This window comes from Musca autumnalis, unplaced genomic scaffold (genome assembly GCF_047663935.1).
Source record: "Musca autumnalis isolate F117 unplaced genomic scaffold, ASM4766393v1 scaffold_1, whole genome shotgun sequence".
Lineage (NCBI taxonomy): Eukaryota > Metazoa > Arthropoda > Insecta > Diptera > Muscidae > Musca > Musca autumnalis.
Window position 1 is genome coordinate 9,271,005 of NW_027411644.1, and position 18,632 is coordinate 9,289,636.

Below are 18,632 nucleotides of genomic sequence, written 5' to 3' on the forward strand. Positions count from 1 at the left end.
AACAATTTTGTAGAATATTTGGATTTGATATGATCACATTTTATAGGTGTTTTTGAAAGATTTTCGAAAAACCCAAAAAGACCCCTTTTGTGAACAGCACGAGGTTTAACATTTTTTACAAAAATATTCCCCAAATCCTCCTCCGTAAAGTTGCCAGAGACACTATGTACCTAAAATGCAAGGATTCCAAGATATCTTAACTCGAATAATTCGAAAAAAACTAGCAATGGACGAAACTTGCCCCGCCTACTTTGGTTATTTTCCGATGTAAGCTTTAAAAACGCCGATACACATGTCTCATATTTTAAGCTCTACTTTCATAAACTACTCGGTTTTTCCCATCATTTTGGAAAAAATTGAATTTTGTTGCACAGTGTAACATAAAATATAACTTTTGCTCCAACAAAAGCCATTCTTGTTATACTTATGTCTTTGGACTTTGCTACAAGGTTTCAATTAGTGTTCTATGACATTTTTAAATGAAAGTTTTTAAGGAAATAAATGTCAAATGAAAAAAGAAATTTGTACTGTCCCCGAGTTGCAAGAATCTACCAATTTTTACTATTTTTGTCGATATCTTAAAGGAAAAATTGTTATCGTAGTAAAAAATTTGAGATTCTTGCAGAAAATATTGGACACCGGTCGTTCGTATGAAGAAACTACGTATACGTAATATCTCACGTAAGTTTGTATGACTTTACTCATACGGTTTTGAACTAGGACAGTGAACAAGGTCGTTCAATTGCCCAACTCTAATGTTTATAATGTTTATAAAACCAAAGCTAAATAAATTTCATATTTAATTCTCTCTCGACTTAGTTTTTTGTGGGTGCATTAAATATTTCACTATCACCACCAAAAACTAATCGTTTCTGTTCCAACCTCCATAAAACGATTGGTTCATAATAGCGGTCTGAAATTTGATTACAATTTTTGATGGACGGACGGACGGACACCCCTCTCAAGATCGCTTTAGCTCGTCGAGATATTAATTTTAGTATATCACATAGGCGACGAATATTTCGCGGTGTTACATGAATTTTCGGAAAAACAAATTTGTAATACCCTTTCCACATTGTGGTGCGGGTATAAAAACACCAATGATTCTGAATATTTACGTCACTTAAATGAAACATTGCTCTTTACTACGATAATTGATTCGAAAACCAGTTTTAAGAAATCTATTATAGGTCATTAAAATGTTTCTATTTCCAACAAATAAGGTCAATGTCACCACACTGTTCTTCTTATCTTATTTCCAAATTTTGCTGCTGATAATATTTATCAACACGGTGTAGTTTCTTGTATACGAACCGGTTTATCACAACACAAAAAGAAATTAGAAGTTAGTATTGAAGCATATTTGGACCGATTAGGATTAGAATTATTATCGATGGCAACGGGGTACGTATTTTTTGGTACATCTTAAATACAAAAGATTAAAAATATTGAATATTATTGCATTTAACATAAACAGTGACTAAATTCAAAACTCCAAGGATTCAATTTTTGTTAAATTAAATTTTGTGAACGAATTAAATAATAAATGGAGAAAAATATAAAGAAAGCATTTTTAATTACATATTTTCATAGAACAAGCGCCAGGTTGTCATAAAATGTATTTTTATAAAAAGAAACTGAACCCAAAATTTTGTGAATTATAAAGATTTCATTTGTCGTAAACCACACTTTTAAATAATATTTTTTAAGCAATATTTAATTCCTTATTCATTTTAGTTTTCGCCTTAAGCAAATAGATAAATTATGTGGACTAAAACATTTGTAAAGTGCTTCTTATCGCCTACAAAAAATACAAGTTAAGGATTTTATATAGTCTGATAACAAGTATAAAGTCGTTATAGATTAGAATATAAAAAACTGTGTCTATATTTTGACCCACAGTGCGAAGCATATCGTATTTATAAATTTCTCGAAAAAGAGAAAAAAAATTTAAGCAAAAATGTAAAACTGACAAAGTGAAGTCTTTATTACATTGCACATCAAACTTAACTTGACTTATTTTAATTTCCGATACAATTCGTACCAATTAAATGAGGGATCGTTTAGATTTCGATTCTAGAATGCTTTATTGACTTTACTTCAATTATTCACACTAGACCTTACTAGCTTTACTTTACTTTGGGTTCTCTCTACGTAGATTACGGTTTTAGTTCGCGATATGAAATAGCACTCATTAACTCACCTGCTACTCTTTCGTACTTATACTGTTCTAGTATCCTCAACCCAACTTGTTCTACAATTGCCAAGCGAAATCTTAATCGATTCGCAAAGGCACATACAAACATAAAAACAGACGGACGAATGTAAACAACAAATGGGACAGAGGTGATAAATATTTCGAGAAAGGTTTTTTATTGAATAACCTTATAAGATGTTTATGTAGAGATACGATACGAGGTTGTTTAAAAATGCATCACCCTACTGTGCACCGTGTCAAATTTCAAATTTGTTGGTTGCAATACCTTAGTTTAAAAGCAGCAATAGACTATTTTGTACTTACTTACTTAGCTGGCCATTACAGAACATCTGTTCCATAGACCGAACTAAGAAAAGATCTCCAATTCTCTATGTTTATTGCTTCGCTTTCTGGAATACCGCGCCTTGTCATCTCTTCATCCACTTGTTTGCGCCATCTATTCTTTGGCCTGCCAATTCTGCGTGCACCGCCATGTGGCTCGAATTTATACGCCATTTTAGCGGTTTCATCATCGATCATTCTTAGTATATGGCGTAGCCAACGCAATCGCTGCATCTCGATACGTTTAACTATATTGATGTCGTTGTATAGCAGATACAGCTCGTGGTTCATACGACGTCGATATTCACCGTAAACGCAGATTGGTCCCTTTAGAAGAATTTTTCTCTCAACCGCGCCAAGCACTGCCTTATCTGCTTGCGCAAGTACCCAGGCTTCGGAACCCTACATCAGCACGGGTAGTATCAGTGTTTGTAGAGCATTATTTTTGTTTGACGAGTTGTGGCTTTGTTTTTGAAGTGCTTACTTAAGCCAAAGTAGCATCTGTTGGCCAATACAATTCTTCTTTTTATTTCACATCTGATGTCGTTTGTTGGGTGCCGAGGTATAAGAAGTCTTTTACTACATCAAAATTATAGGAACCAACTTCAACAGTTGGTCCGATCTCAATGGACGCATTGCGCGTCGACGCCATCAGCTTAGTCTTCTCGCCGTTTACCGCCAGACCCACTTTAGCAGATTCTCCTTCGACCTTTATAAAGGTATCGGTTACTTCTTTTACTGATCGTCCCATGATGTCTATATCATCAGCATAAGCAAGTAACATGTGGCTATTGGTGTAGATTGTGCCACTTCTTTTGACGTTTACCTCTCGTATAACCTTTTCTATCAGGATGTTGAAAAGATCACACGAAAGGCTGTATCCTTGCCTGAAACCTATTTTGGTATAAAACTCTTCAGAGAGGTTCTTTCCTATTTTAACTGAAGATCTTGTGTCAGTTAGAGTCATTTTACAAAGCCGAATGAGCTTTGCGGGGATACCAAATTCAGACATGGCTTGGAATACCTTTGGACGTAGCGGGCTGTTGAAGGCTGCTTTATAATCGACAAAAAGGTAGTAGGTGTCGATCTGCATCTCTTGGGTTTTCTCCAGGATTTGCCGCAGGATAAATATCTGGTCAATGGTGGACTTGCCAGGTCTAAAGCCGCTTTGGTATGGTCCAATTATTTCGTTGACCATGGGCTTTAGTCGTTCGCACAATATCCCTGACACTATCTTGTAGGCGATAGGGAGAAGACGTATGCCCCTATAGTTGGAGCATAAAGTCTTATCTCCTATCTTATGGACGGGACACAGGATGCTCGGGTTCCAATCGTCGGGTACGCGTTCTTCCTGTCAGATGGAGCTAACTAGCTGATGCATACACCTTATCAGCGTGTCGCCTCCAGTTTTAAACAGCTCGGCTGGTAGGCCATCGACTCCTGCTGCCTTATTATTCTTCAGCCGATTTATTGCTGTCTTTACCTCATCTTGGCTGGGCGGTATACATTCAATACCATCTTCTGGGACTGGGACTGTGGTATCTTCGTCGTCTTCGCTGCTATTGGATACCAACAGTTTTGAAAAATGTTCTTTCCATATCCTAGGTACACTATCTGTATCAGTTACCAAATTACCTTGCGGGTCTCTACAGGAGGATGTGCCAGTACCAAAGAATTTGACTCTTTGGTAAAATTTTCGAACTTCATTCTGGCTCCTGTACATCTCGATTTTTTCACACTCCAGCTTTTCCATCTCTCTCTTTTTCCTGCGGAAAAGACGTTTCTCCTCTCTCCTTTTCTCCCTGTATCTCTCTCGTGCGCTACGCGTTGCTACGGATTGTAAAGTAGCCCTACATATATGCCGCATTTTTCTCTTCGGTGGCAGCACGACACTCCTGATCATACCATGGATTCCTTGGTGAAGTATCCAATAATGGCTGTTTGCATGGAGTGGACAATGCTTTGCCATTGCGCTGATATGCTATCGGGATGAGGAGTGCTTTGATTAGTCAGTTGGGCTAGTTGCGTCGAATATGCTGTGGCTATCTGTTGTGATTGCAGCTTACAGATGTCTAACTTTCGTGCTGTGTCTGTTCGTACTTTGTTTGCTACGTTTAACCGGGTGCGTACCTTTGCTGCAACAAGGTAGTGGTCCGAATCAAATATAACATTTTACAAGCAATTTTGAAGAAAGGCGAGGTAGAGGAAGGAAAGAAACATCCTGGCTCAAAAATGTCATGGACTCCACATGTTGTAACAAAAAACTGATTTGCTAAATGCTGCAAAGCACAGAGAGCTGACTGGCAACCATTATACAATAACATAACTTAAATGCGATAAATATTACAAAATGAATTGTACGATCACTTATATCTGGATAAGGGATGAGTACATAAAGCATAAGATAACTTCAGTGTCCATTTTAGTACTCAAAAGTACTGACTGACCAATTAATTTCTTCTCTACATTACAGCACTCCAGAAAATCCCATTATTCAAACAAATACCGGTAAAGTCAAGGGACAGTTAACCGAAGCCCTCTACGGTCAGAAATACTATTATTTCGATGGAATTCCTTACGGACAACCACCTGTAGGCGAATATCGATTTAAACCACCGCGACCTGTTATAAAATGGCCAGGTATTAAGGATTGCACAAAACCGCCTAATAAATGTTTTCAATGGAATCGACGCACAAAACAAGTAGAAGGATCGGAGGATTGTCTATTTCTTAATGTCAACGTTACAAAACTAGATGCTCGTCCTAAACTTCCAGTTATGGTATATCTTCATGGTGGTGGTTTTAATGCGGGTGATTCTACTCGCCGTGCTTGGGCACCGGATTATTTTATGATGAAAGATGTTGTTCTAATCACTGTGGGCTATCGTATGGGTGCAATGGGTATGTCTATAATTTTAATATTATTTTTAATTTAAGGATATATTAGAATTTACGGATTGTTTCAGGTTTTACAAAGTTTTCTGACAAATCCTTGGGAGTGCCCGGCAACTGCGGCCTACTTGATGCAGTCTTGGCCCTACAATGGACATGTGATAATTGTCATTATTTTAGTGGGGATCCTGAAAACATTACCCTATTTGGCCACAGCTCTGGGAGTCATATGGTTCACATGCTTATGCGAGCACCCATTGCAAAGGGACTTTTCCATAAGGCCATCTTATTGGCTGGATTTCATATGGATCCATTTCCACATCCCAAATGGCAATATCGCTTGGCCAAGAAATTGGGTTATGAGGGCAGGGAGGAAGATGAAAAGGCATTGTGTCAGTTTCTTACCCATGTGGATGCCTCGAAACTTTTAAATTTTGACGTCTTCACGGAGGAAGAGAAACAGTTGTTTGAAATAATTAGCTTTTATCCATGTTGGCCAACCATGGATGATACAATTATATACGAAAATCCGGCAATAGCACAGAGATCAGCATGGAGTAACAACATCCCCATAATGATGGGCTCAAATTCTACAGAAGCTCTGGCTCAGTACAAAAAATTCCACGATGATCCCAAAACATATGAAATGATTAAAAGAAATCCAAGACTTATGTTGCCCGATAATCTGAAAACGTTGAAGGATGACAAGTTGATACGAGAATTGGCAAGCAAAATTAAAGAACTTCATTTTGGAGACAAAAATATGTCAATAGAAAATTTTGACTTAGCTATAATGGTATTTATAATGATCTTTTTATTGTTCTTGTTAAAACAACTAAGCGATATACATATTTTCCTTGTAGAATGAGTCATACAATATGATATACCACGATGAACATCGCCTGGTCCAATCACGTTTGAAATATGCTACTGCTCCCACTTATTTGTATCGCTTTGATTTTGATTCACCCTTTTTCAATTTCTATCGCCAGAGATTTTGTGGGCCCAATGTTAGAGGTGTGGGACATGTCGATGAGTTGGGTTATATTTTCCTCTTACCCGATGCATACAAATTGGACACCAATACACCAGAATATAAGTGTATTGTACAGATGATCGAGACTTTATATGCATTTGCTAAAAATTCAGATCCCAATAATCATCTTCTGCAACCGGCTCACTGGGAACCGTTGCAACGCAATTCTGTTCCCTATTGTTTGAATATTGGCTATGAGCGGACAGAGTTTATTCCAAAGCCGGAATATGAGAAATGTTGTGCACGCGATGAAATTTACAATAATTTAACAGATATTGTATTGTATTAGTTTTAAATGTGAAATTCATATTTTGTATTAAAAATCTATTTATTTATTTAAATAGACTAAAAACTAAATAGATTTCAAATTTATTTTTTAAGGTTAAGGTTTTTTTGGATTACTTCCTCCATCAAACAAGTAAAACAGTACTGGAGTTGCCCAAGAAAAGAATATATATCGCTGTAATCAGAACCACATGGACTGCCTTCGATGAACATGCCAAAATAATCCTCGAACAGCCCTTAAATATAAATTTAAATATGTATATATAAATATTAATATTTTTCCAAAAGAAAATATTCAGAAAAAATAACGGTTTTGGAGATACGGTGCGAAATGTATAAAAATTGTCTCATTTTTTCATATATGTATTTTGAAATTTGAGGCAATAAATGTATTTTTTTCGAGCTCATTATTTCTCCAAATATTTTTTTCTTGTTCTTACCTACAAATTTGCTTCAGAGGTCAGAAGAAGATTCGCATTGATTTCTGAGATATAGCTCCGAATTTCTTTAAAAACTCAATATTTAACCATGTTTAGATGGGGCCATAAAATCCGAGCTGGATCTGACACAACAAAACCAAAATAGGGTTTTATGTCGCTTGGGTCTGTACTTTCAAAAAATCCTCAGTTCGAATTGTTTGCACAAGATCACCTTAAAAATGTTGCACAGTGTATTTTACCATAAATGCCACATTATGTATTAATTTAAAGCTCAGATGATTTAGATTCATTATCCAGGTCTCTCCTTGGAATATGTCCAAATATGTAATTGCGTTACCAAAATTGCGACCGTAGCATGACTACAAAAAATGGGATGCATTACCTACTTTTGCGATATCGCCGTTGTTTGACCGCCTACTCCAACCTACTTGCAACAATGTAAAGGAAGTCTTGTCTTCTTCCATTGACGGGCTTTCCTTTTGGTATACGCCTACTAGAAGCGGTGATCTTCACATATGAATAAAACATTGAGTGCTTTCCACATAAGTTTTTTGCCCTGAATATTATCCGAACATCACCCACATCAATAGGCTTATTTCTTTGTGAGACGCCCACTAACACCAATATGTCGTTATGATCTGATCAAAATCCCGACCTGTTGTGTGATTACACAAAAAATGAAAAAACGGAGGCATTACCATTGACCATCTACTTTACATCGTTAGAAAGGTGATATTTTCTACTTTCATTATAAGGTTATGCTTTTGGTACACCCCTTATAGAGGCTGAAACATTTACTTCCCAGCAAAATTTGACGTAAGGGGTTCTTTGCGATGACGTGATTTCATGTCATCTTTTGCATTGGTTCAAAGGAAGTCGTGAAAGATCCGATCTTTTCATTAGGATTTGAACCAATGCAAAGGAAGTCGTGAAAGATCCGATCTTTTCTTCAGCATTTGTACCCATTCCGTCGATCCAATAGAGATGATGTTTGTGTTTTTATTTACACACCTGTTTATTTTCATTTTGGTATGTTCCAGTACTGCAAAAATCTACTAATTTTTACTATTTTTTCCGATAACATAAAGGAAAAATTGTTATCGTAGTAAAAATAAGTAGATTCTTGCAGTTTCTGGAACAGACCAAAGTTGTTAGAACTGTCGTCGTGATGATGTCTCACATTTCCTACATATCAAACAACTAAAACTTCTAAACAATTGGTATTATATGAAGTCCCAACCATCGAGCTAAAAATAGAATCGGACTGCACACATTTATATTTTATAAGTTCCCTTGTCTGTTCTAAATCTGACATAGAATGAAATCAATCAAATCTCGCTTCTTGGAATTTGAAAAAAAGTCCGAAACGAAAAGTAACAAGAATCTGAAAATAAAGAAGAAACTACTTTTGGAAAGAAACAATTAAAATTAAATTAATTAAGCATAAATGGTATTTTCCATAAAAAGTCTCTCCTCCCCGTTCGTTACATTTTGTTCTTAGAGATCCCTAAAGCAAGCCGGGTTGTAGATCCCTACATATTTCCGTCACTAAACAAAAGAGTATAAATTACCAAAATGTTGTTATAAAATAACAAAATTATAAAATAAAAGTAATTTACGAAATAAAAATACTTAAAGGAGTGCATTTGGAGTCCATGTTGAAATCTGAACTGGTGATGGGAAGATAATTGAAAAAACCTTTTGTAAGATGAAAGAATATCAGTTGCGGAGAACGGAGGAAGTAATCTTTTGCGTTGCAGCGGTGGTGATTACATTGCAATTTTGGATGTAAACTTTTGAAAAACTAAACTGATAAATTAATTGTAGCTATTTCATGATTTCGTTTGAATTAATAAAGAGTTTTGTTTTTCATGAAAACCATATTTCAATACAGCATTTCCATTTTCCAAACAAGACATGAAAATTTCATGCCAAGGGGTTGGTGAAACTGACATGCCAAAGCATTGGTTAAAATGACATGTCAAAGCATGGGTGAAAATGACGTGTCAAAGCATTGGTGAAAATGACATGTCAAATCATTGGTGGAAATGACATGCCAAAGCATTGGTGGAAATGACATGTCTAGGATCCAGAAAAGAACGTCATCTTTTGGGGTCCACGCTCATATAAAATTCATCGATGAAGATGCTAAAAATATGACATGCTAGATCACTTGCACCCATGATTGAATGTCATCTTTGGCATCGAACATTTTGCTGGGTTTGTAATAAAACGTTGACTTTTCCTGCAAATAGGTTTTTTGCCTATTATGACCTCTAAATATAATCCGGCTATCACCAAAATCAGTAGCCTTCTCCGAGACCCCCATTAAGCTTCGTGATGATCCGATCAAAATTGCCACCTGTAGCGTGATTTAAAAACACGAAAAATGGGATGCATTACCTACTTTTGCGACATCTCCGATATTTGGCCACCACGCCAACCTACTTTGCATAATTGTAAAAATGGGATTTTCTACCTTCATAGCTGCATATGCATCAAATAACCTTAAAGTTTATTTTACTACTAATGTCCCTAATTAGCTGGCCAGGCTAATATGGACCATTTTTAGAAAAGTGGGTTGTATTTCCCCCATGTATCTCCTTACGTTTTGACATCACTCGATAGTGCTTATTTATACCAATACCTTATATGCAAAATTTATTTCATCAAAATCTTCACATTTTTAAATGAAATCGAGTAATCTATTAAACTGAATTTTTTGTCCCTAATTAGCTGGCCGCCACTGTATATACTTTGCTTTATGCGGTTGCAAAAGATTATTTCGATGAGTTAAAACAGAAAACAAATTTAATTTGGAGGGTATATTAAGTTTGTTGTTTTGTTTTTAACTACTGTGGACGGCGTAAATGGATTGCCAGACTAATATTCAAATTTTAAGAATAAATAGCTTGCTGAACTTTCCTTCCAAATTTCAGTACAATTGATAGAAAATAACTTGCTTCAATATCTTTCAATAGTCCCTATGGATGTAAATTATATTGTTGGTAATTATTTAATTGCTTTATCATTTTATCGCAATATACACCTGCAGTAAATTCACATTTTCTCAATCCAATTTACATGAATAATATCTATTTAACTGAGAAAAAAACAGATGGAAAGATAGTTAAGAAGTCTTATCATTCACTTTACGACAGTCATGAGCATTAGGCGACCTTAAACTTTTTTGAACTGTCACCAAATCAACGTTTATGCAATTTTATATTAATTAAATTTATTAATTCAGATTATTAATGAGTTTATAGGACATTTATGTTTAAAATATGTTGAAATAAGTAAAGAAACATCAAGAAAAATGCAATATTATATTTCCCTCTCTCGCGATTTCGCTCAACACTGCTTTACGAATAAAACTCCGATTAACCAAAAACACTTTTCCGTATTATCAATCGATATTTAAGAGAGTAATGCTTATCAACTTTCTTTTTCGTACCAAAAAATTACATGTATTCTCTGTCAATTCGTACTTGACATATACTTTCTTGCACATCATTGTTTAAAACTAATAAAACGCTCTCTCAGCGGCGATAACGTCAAGTGAGAAGTAGATTTAATTCTTTTTTTTTCAAAAGATAACAAACTAAATTTTATACAAAACCTTTCCGTGGGTATGAGAAACAAGCGACTTTTTGTTTGTTAATCTCAGTCCGTTGTCAAACGTTATAGTGTTCACATCACCATGAATGAATCGTAAGTTTATTGTGGATTAGTCATTGCTGCAACAACAACAATAACAATTACTTTATTAAGCTATATTATAAAGTTACCTGTGGGTCAATTAAAAGGCACAGCCAGAACGACCATTTACGATGACAACTATTACAGTTTTGAGGGCATTCCGTATGGTAAGCCACCGGTGGGAGAGTTAAGATTCAAGGCACCACTGGCCGCTGAACCATGGACTGGAGTTAAAGATTGTACAGATTTCAATATTAAACCCATACAGAAAAATCCTATGACCGGTGTTGTTGAGGGCTCTGAAGATTGTTTGTATTTGAATGTGTATAGCAAACGAGTAAGTATAATAATCAAAGGAAATTGCAGAGGTCGGATTTAAGTACATATGCAATAAATTAAATAAATTAATGTATTGTAGTTGGACTCCCCCAAACCTTTGCCGGTATTAGTTTGGATATATGGCGGCAGTTTTCTGTTTGGAGAAGCAACGCGTCACATGTATAGCCCTGATTATTTTATGAGTCAAGACGTTGTGGTGGTGACATTAAATTATCGTCTCTGCTCACTAGGTAAGCGAGTCGTGCTATCTACAGTTATCAAGAATTTTTGCAAGTAATTGTGTGTACTTCAGGTTTTCTTAGTGTTGAAGATCCCTCAGTCCAAGTGCCCGGCAATGCTGGTGTTAAAGATCAGGTTTTGGCCTTAAAATGGGTTAAACAATACATTCAGCATTTCAATGGAGACTCTGAGAACATCACTGTATTTGGCGACAGTGCCGGTGGAGCATCGACACATTTTCTAACAGCCACCGAACAAACGAAAGGACTATTCAACAAAGCCATTTGTATGTCGGGCACAATGTTCAACAATTGGGCCATAACTCCACCCAAGGATTATGCTTATCGCTTGGCCAAGACTCACGGATACCAGGGAGAAAATAATGATAGCAAAGTTATACAGTATTTGCGTTCACTTGATCCTGCAAAATTGGTTTGCCATGATTTACTCAATGATGAGGATACAAGAAATGGTGTTTCTTTTGCATTTGGACCATGTATTGAACCATATGTCTCAGAGTCCTGTGTAGTACCAGAGCATCCTCGTAAAATGATGGCAACAGCTTGGAGCAACGGAATACCCGTAATGTTTGGTGGTACATCTGATGAAGGTTTACTTATGTATCCGAAGCTGAAAATGTTTCCTCAAATGTTAAAGGCTTACACACTTGATCCCGAGAGATTGTTGCCCTATGATGTAAGAGCGAATAATGATAGAGAGAAGAATTTACAATTAGTCAAAAAGTTGGCAGAAAATCATTTTGGTGATAACCGGCCAGATGAATGTGATTTAAAGACAATTATATATGTGAGTATTGGAGTGGAATATCTTTTGAAAAAAATCACTAATTCTACTTGTTTTTAATTTGGAACTCATTGCTAAAACTTTATTAAAAAAAATTTTTTTTATAAATTATTGAATTTTTCTGTTTTTGTCGTTTAGTATTCTGGCATTAAAATGTTCTGGCATGGCATTCATCGCTCCATATTATCGCGTCTAAAGCACTCCACTGGCCCAACCTATTTATATCGCTTTGGATTTGATTCACCCACTTTCAACCATCATCGTAAGAGATTCTGCGGTGATGACATTAAAACTGGTGTTGCCCATGCAGATGATATTTCCTATCTTTGGCACGCATTTTATTCCTGGAAATTGGAAAGGGATACCAAAGAATATCAAACCATCCAAAAAATGGTAAAGATTTTTGTAGACTTTGCAAAATTAAACAAATTGGATGAATTTGAATTGAGTGGTTTACCTAATGAAAATGTATTAATAAAATGGAAACCTGTCCAAGCTACCGATCCGTATGAAGCATTGAATATAGACGATATTGTTGAATTTAAACTTATACCAGAAAAGAAAGATCTAATGGCTTGGGATACAATTTATCAACCAGATCAATTATGTTGAAGATTTAAAATGTGATAATTCCTTTTTGTAAATAAACCATTCTGTGTAAATAAAGTACGAGTGTACCCGAAAATGCTAAAGCTTAATTGTATACTAAAATTAAATACTAAAGGTTCTTTCTTTCTTTCGGGAAAATACAACAGCTCATATTTTTCTTAGGAAAACGCCTCACTGAGAAAAAATTCCCTGAAGAAGATAGTACATATATGATTATAATATAATTGTTCTAAAAACATCCCGGAAAGGACAAGGGAGACTTCTCTCATATTAATGTGCACCCCGCACAGAGTACGAACGGCGTGTCTTAAGGGGTTATCCCTACTTGTATATTTCCAAAATTCGAAAAAACTTTATTGGCTTATTTTGAAGTACTGGTAGTATAGAGTGTCAAGTCGATCTTTGCATAATTTTAATGTACCTCACAATGGCTACCTGTTAGGAATTCCCTGAAATGAATTCTATTAAACTCTAATCCATATGGCGAGGTAGAAGTCATAAAGAAGGAATGTATCGGACACGTCTAAAAGCGTATTGGTTCCCGCCTTCGAAGTTTAGTAAAGAGTAACAAAAAGCTTGGAGGCAAATGAATGTTGACAGGAAAATTGATTGACAAGCTCACTGTCTACTATGGAATTGCAATTCGACGCCATTCGAACTCAATTCACGATAGGCATGAGGCAATATGGGCGACATTTGATCATTACAGTTCAAACGATACAAATCCACGTCACGAGAGATCTCCAAACGGGAAGACTCGTGGTGTTCATATCAAGAGGCTCGGGCAAGAAAAGAGGCTTTCATACAAGATTACAGACCACTTCGATCAAATGTTTTGGTTGCTTTTAGACCTATATATACAACGATCTAAGTAAAGAGTCTTTACTCGAAAGATGCGTCGGCGGCTTCAATCAAAATAGCAACGAAAGCTTCAATCAACTTTTTTGGAAAATTTGCCCCAAAACCCTTTCAAGTGGAGCACTCGTTGTAAATTTAACAGCTTACATTGCGATTGGTTTTTTTAACGCAACTACAAAATCATTGTTATTTTATTTGAGCTCGATCGGAGTGAGCTGTGTACAAAACGCACACGAATATGCTAAAATATCGACCAAGCTCGAATTGCACTGGCAGAGAGACGTGCGGCCCGAGTGCACTCGTGAAAGAAGAATGGTGAGAAGGCAACACCAAATTTCCATTTTACAAGCTGCATCGTCGGCGGAAGAGGACCAGGAATAGATGACTCCTTGTAATTTTACCAAAAATACATTTTTGGTTTTGGCCTAAAAGTTTGTAATGCATCGAAATAATGGTCGTAGACCCATACTTATATATACCAAAATGAATGTCTCGACGAGCTGAGTCGATCTGGCTATGTGTGTCCGTCCGTCTGTCCATCTAAACCTTGTAATCAAGCTACAGGTCGCAATTTTGATCGGATCGTCACGAAATTTTGGATGTTGAAGGTGGTCCCGGAGGGGAAGAAGCCTATTGATTTTGGTGATGTTCGGATAATATTTAAGGGGCCGGAAAGGGCAAAAAACTTAGGTAGATAAAAGACAACGTTTTTTTCCAAAGCGAATATCTCAGCTTCTGTATGGGGTATACCAAAAGCAAAACCTGACAATGAAAGTAGAAAATATCACCTTTCTAATGATGTAAAGTAGGTGCTCGTAGGTGATCAAACAACGAAGGTATCACAATAGTCACAAATAAAACCCAAATTTTCATTTTTGCGATTTTAATTATAATAACGAATATCACAGCTTTGGCTGGGGACTTTCCAAAAGCAAAGTAGAAAGTAGAAGATTCCACCTTTACAATGATGCAAACTAGGTCGGCGTAGGTGACCAAATACCGGAGATATCGCAATAGTCGGTAATGCATCCCATTTTTCCATTTTTTTGGAAATCACGCTATAGGTCGCAATTTTGATCGGATCGTCACGAAATTTTGAGGGTTAATGGGGGTCTCACAGAGGAAGAAGCCTATTGATTTTGGTGAGGGTCGGATAATATTTAGGGGTCGGAATGGGCAAAAAACTAATTTGGATAAAAAGACAACGTTTTTTTCCAAATAGAATATCTCAGCTTCTATAAGGGGTAAATTAAAAGCAAAACCTGACAATGAAGGTAGAAAATATCGCCTTTCTAATTATGTAACGTAGGTTCTCGTAGGTGATCAAACAACGAAGATATGACAATAGTCTCAAATTAAACCCAAATATTCATTTTTTGCAATTTGACGAATATCACAGTTTTGGTTGGGGACTTTCCAAAAGCAAAGCCTGACTATGAAAGTAGAAGATCCTGTCTTTACAACGATGCAAACTAGGTTGGCGTAGGTGACCAAATAACGGAGATATCGCAATTGTCGGTAATACATCCCATTTTTAAATTTTTTGGAAATCACGCTAAAGGTCGCAATTTTGATCGGATCGTCACGAAATTTTGAGGGTTACTGAGGGTCTCACAGAGGAAGGAGCCTATTGATTTTGTTGATGATCGGATAATATTTAGGGGTCGGAAAACTTCATTTGGAGAAAAAGTCAACATTTTATTCCATAGCAAATATCTCAGCGTCTATAAAGGGTATACAAAAAGCAAGCAAAGCAAAACCTGGCAATGAAAGTAGAAATTATCATCTTTACAACGATGTAACGTAGGTTATTGTAGGTGGTCAAACAACGAAGATATCGCAATAGTCGCTAATTGAACCCAACTTTTCATTTTTGCGATTTTAATAATAAGGACGGATATTACACCCCTTTGGTTGGGGACCTTCTAAAAGCAAAGCCTGACTAAGAAAATAGAAAATCCCATCTTTAAAATTATGCAAAGTAGGTTGGCGTAGGTAGTCAAATAATAGAGATATCGCAATAGTCGTTAATGCATCGCTTTTTTCCACTTTTTCTGCAATCACACTACAGATCGGAATTTTGATCGGATCATCACGAAATTTTCTCACAGAGATAGAAGCCTATTGATGTTGGTGATGTCGATAGTAGTCAGATATAAAATTAAATATTAATTATTTTGGTTCAGTTCGCCTGAACTTACATTTGGTATAAAAACCAGATAGGTGAAAACTTTCGTATCTCCATAAAAGAAACGTTTTCGAGTGAAAAGATTATGCACAGAGGTAGTGGTGTAGGGTATCATATAGTCGGCCCCGTACCGACTATAGCCTTTTCTCACTTGTTTATTCATGTAAACCGAAATAAAAACGTAAAACGCGTTTTTCTCGAAATGCCATTTTTGAAGTCGGTGCCAACGATAGCTCGAAAATGGATAAACCGATCTTCGTATATTTTGGTGAGCTTATTAAATACATAAAAACCTTGTTTTTAAGCGAAACTGATTTTTTTATTTTTTGCCGATTTTTGAGCAAAAATCGGTCCATTTTTTCGTTAAAATCGAAATTTTGACTTTTACAGGACACTATTTTTGATAAAATATATTTTTGAAAATTCTGTCTCGCTTAGAGACAAGATTAGGTTCTTAAAACGCGCACTAAAATATATGAAGATCGGCCTATTCGTTTTCGAGCAAGCGTTGGCACCGCAAAACGCTTTTACAAACAATGTGTTTCGCTGGTAGCCATTTACCACAAAAATGTGCAATATTGGTAGTTTTTTTTAAGAAAAAATTATGAAAATTGAGTTTTTTGGCCAGCACAACTAGGGATAACCCCTTAAGAAACCACTTGTAAATAGAAATGTTTTACATGGTTCCGTGACATAACTACCAACGGACATAACTATCAAAACTATATTGGGAGTTATGTCCGCCTTTGGGAGTTATGTCCCAAAATTGTTGGGTGCTATGTCCGATTAAAATGTTATTGTTTTTGAATAGAATTTTTATTTCAAAAGTAAATATAAGAAAAATAAAAAATAACTTTAATTTAATAGACATTTTCATTTCACAATTACACAAATTATAATTGATTTAAAATTATATTAAAAATTATATCTGTAAAAATAAAACACTGTCAGCTTATGACATTTATTATTCGCAAACATAAGACGGTTGATACTAAACCACTTTCCGAATGAATATTTAACAATTTAAATTTGTATATAAGGAAAAATATTTAATTTGAGGGTATTACGATATTTCCCCCAGACCATGGAAAAATTGGTAGGAGATGGCAACCTTGTTAGGATAACAAATGCAAATTTTCCAAAAATGACACTAACATGCCCCAAAACAACAAATTAATGTCAAAAGTACAGCTAATTAAAACCGATAAGACTACAATTGTTAATAATATTAGGTTGTTGATTTTGTTTTCACTTCCCATTCTTAAGGATCCCATCCAACTATCAACAACTTGTTGAAAGCTCTCTGCACATAACGAAGAACAACTGGACACAAAATAATACTTTTTAAAAAATTGTAACGGAACCAACAATTGAATTAACGCGTAATCCTTATTTTTTTGCTTTTGATATGCGCAACACTGTAGTTCGGTCAAAAAGTAGTTCAAATTGTCAAAATACCTACAATCGTGAAGAACCGCTATGTGGGGCCTATACCGAAACATGGGCCTATGTTGACAATTTTTGGTGAAGATATTTTGTGACCTTTGGGAACCTCAATCGTCAAACAAAATACAGAAAATCGCAAAGTACCGTTATATTGACGTTTTACGGAAACATGGACGTATGTTAACAATTTTTAGTAGTGATATTTTGTGACTTCTGTAGTGCGATTCTCTGACTCATTTTTTTAGTTACCGACAAAAATCGGTAAAATTAAAGTGCTTATAAATTCGGTAATTAACGATATTAACGGTAAGTTATCGACGAATAAAAAGTAGTCGTAAAGTTCTACCGATAGCAACAGTGTTGTCAACTTATGTTAACGTTTTAATAATACCGATTTTTGTCGGTAACTCAAAAAAATGAGTTAGAGAATCGCACTACTGGGAACCTTAAACGTCAAAATAAAGGTAGTTCAGTAAAACAAATTTGCTAAAACCCTCAAATACCGAAAATCGGGAGGTAACATTAAATGGGGAATATACCAAAACATGGACCCATGTTGACAATTTTTAATGAAGATGTTTTGTGAATTCTGCGATCCTCATACAAACAATTTTGATAAAACCCTCAACACACCAAAAGTAGGGAGGTACCGTTACATGGGGTATACTAAAACATGGACCTATGTTCACAATTTTTGCTGGAAATATTTTGTGGCCTTTGGAAACCTCAAGCGTCAAATTACGGTCGAAAATCGGGAGGTACCATTATATGAGGGCTACACCTAGAGATGAACCTATGTTAACGATTTTTTTGTGGAAATGTTTGTGCTTGTAATCAAACGAAATCACGAGGGTTGATCAATCCCACGGCAGCGGGTTCTTTCGTACCGAATTGACCCGAAACCATAGTGTTTCGGCCAGCGGCTGCCAACCCAGCATCATACCTGTGGTTTCTATGCTGCTACAACAATAACAACGAGGGTTGATGAGAGAGAGACTTGTTTCTGTTGATGCCATCTGGTAAGCCATCAACCGATTTATTGCTATTCTTATTTCATATTGGCTGACCGGTACACTCTTAAAACCATCTTTTGGGAGTGGATCTGTGGCATTTTCGTGGGCAAAACATATATCCAATAACGCGGCTACCATCAGTTTGAAAAAAAAAATATTTTTTATAACATGGGTTCTCTAGCGGTATATGTAACCCGGTGGCTTTCCTGGTCTTTGTAATAGTAGGTACCAAAGCCATAATTTTGATGTTTCAAACTTTGGT

General features: G+C 35.9%; 1 protein-coding gene across 1 annotated transcript; it reads left to right on the forward strand.

Moving 5' to 3' along the window:
* The first annotated feature begins 4,889 nt into the window (after positions 1–4,889).
* Positions 4,890–12,941, forward strand: LOC141391361 (uncharacterized). The gene is made up of 9 exons (XM_073964270.1): positions 4,890–4,896; positions 4,976–5,440; positions 5,506–6,227; positions 6,295–6,744; positions 10,863–10,906; positions 10,967–11,231; positions 11,313–11,463; positions 11,526–12,259; positions 12,395–12,941. The coding sequence occupies exons 1-9, from the start codon at positions 4,890–4,892 to the stop codon at positions 12,866–12,868; spliced, it is 3,312 nt and encodes a 1,103-aa protein (XP_073820371.1). The 3' UTR covers positions 12,869–12,941.
* The last annotated feature ends 5,691 nt before the right edge of the window (positions 12,942–18,632 follow it).

What these genes read in the sequence shown, in the direction of transcription:
- LOC141391361 (XM_073964270.1), top strand. An exon ending in ATTTTGACTTAGCTATAATG is followed by an intron (nt 6,228 to 6,294) that starts GTATTTATAATG and finishes TTTTCCTTGTAG; the next exon opens with AATGAGTCATACAATATGAT. An exon ending in ACAATAATTTAACAGATATT is followed by an intron (nt 6,745 to 10,862) that starts GTATTGTATTAG and finishes TGTTAATCTCAG; the next exon opens with TCCGTTGTCAAACGTTATAG.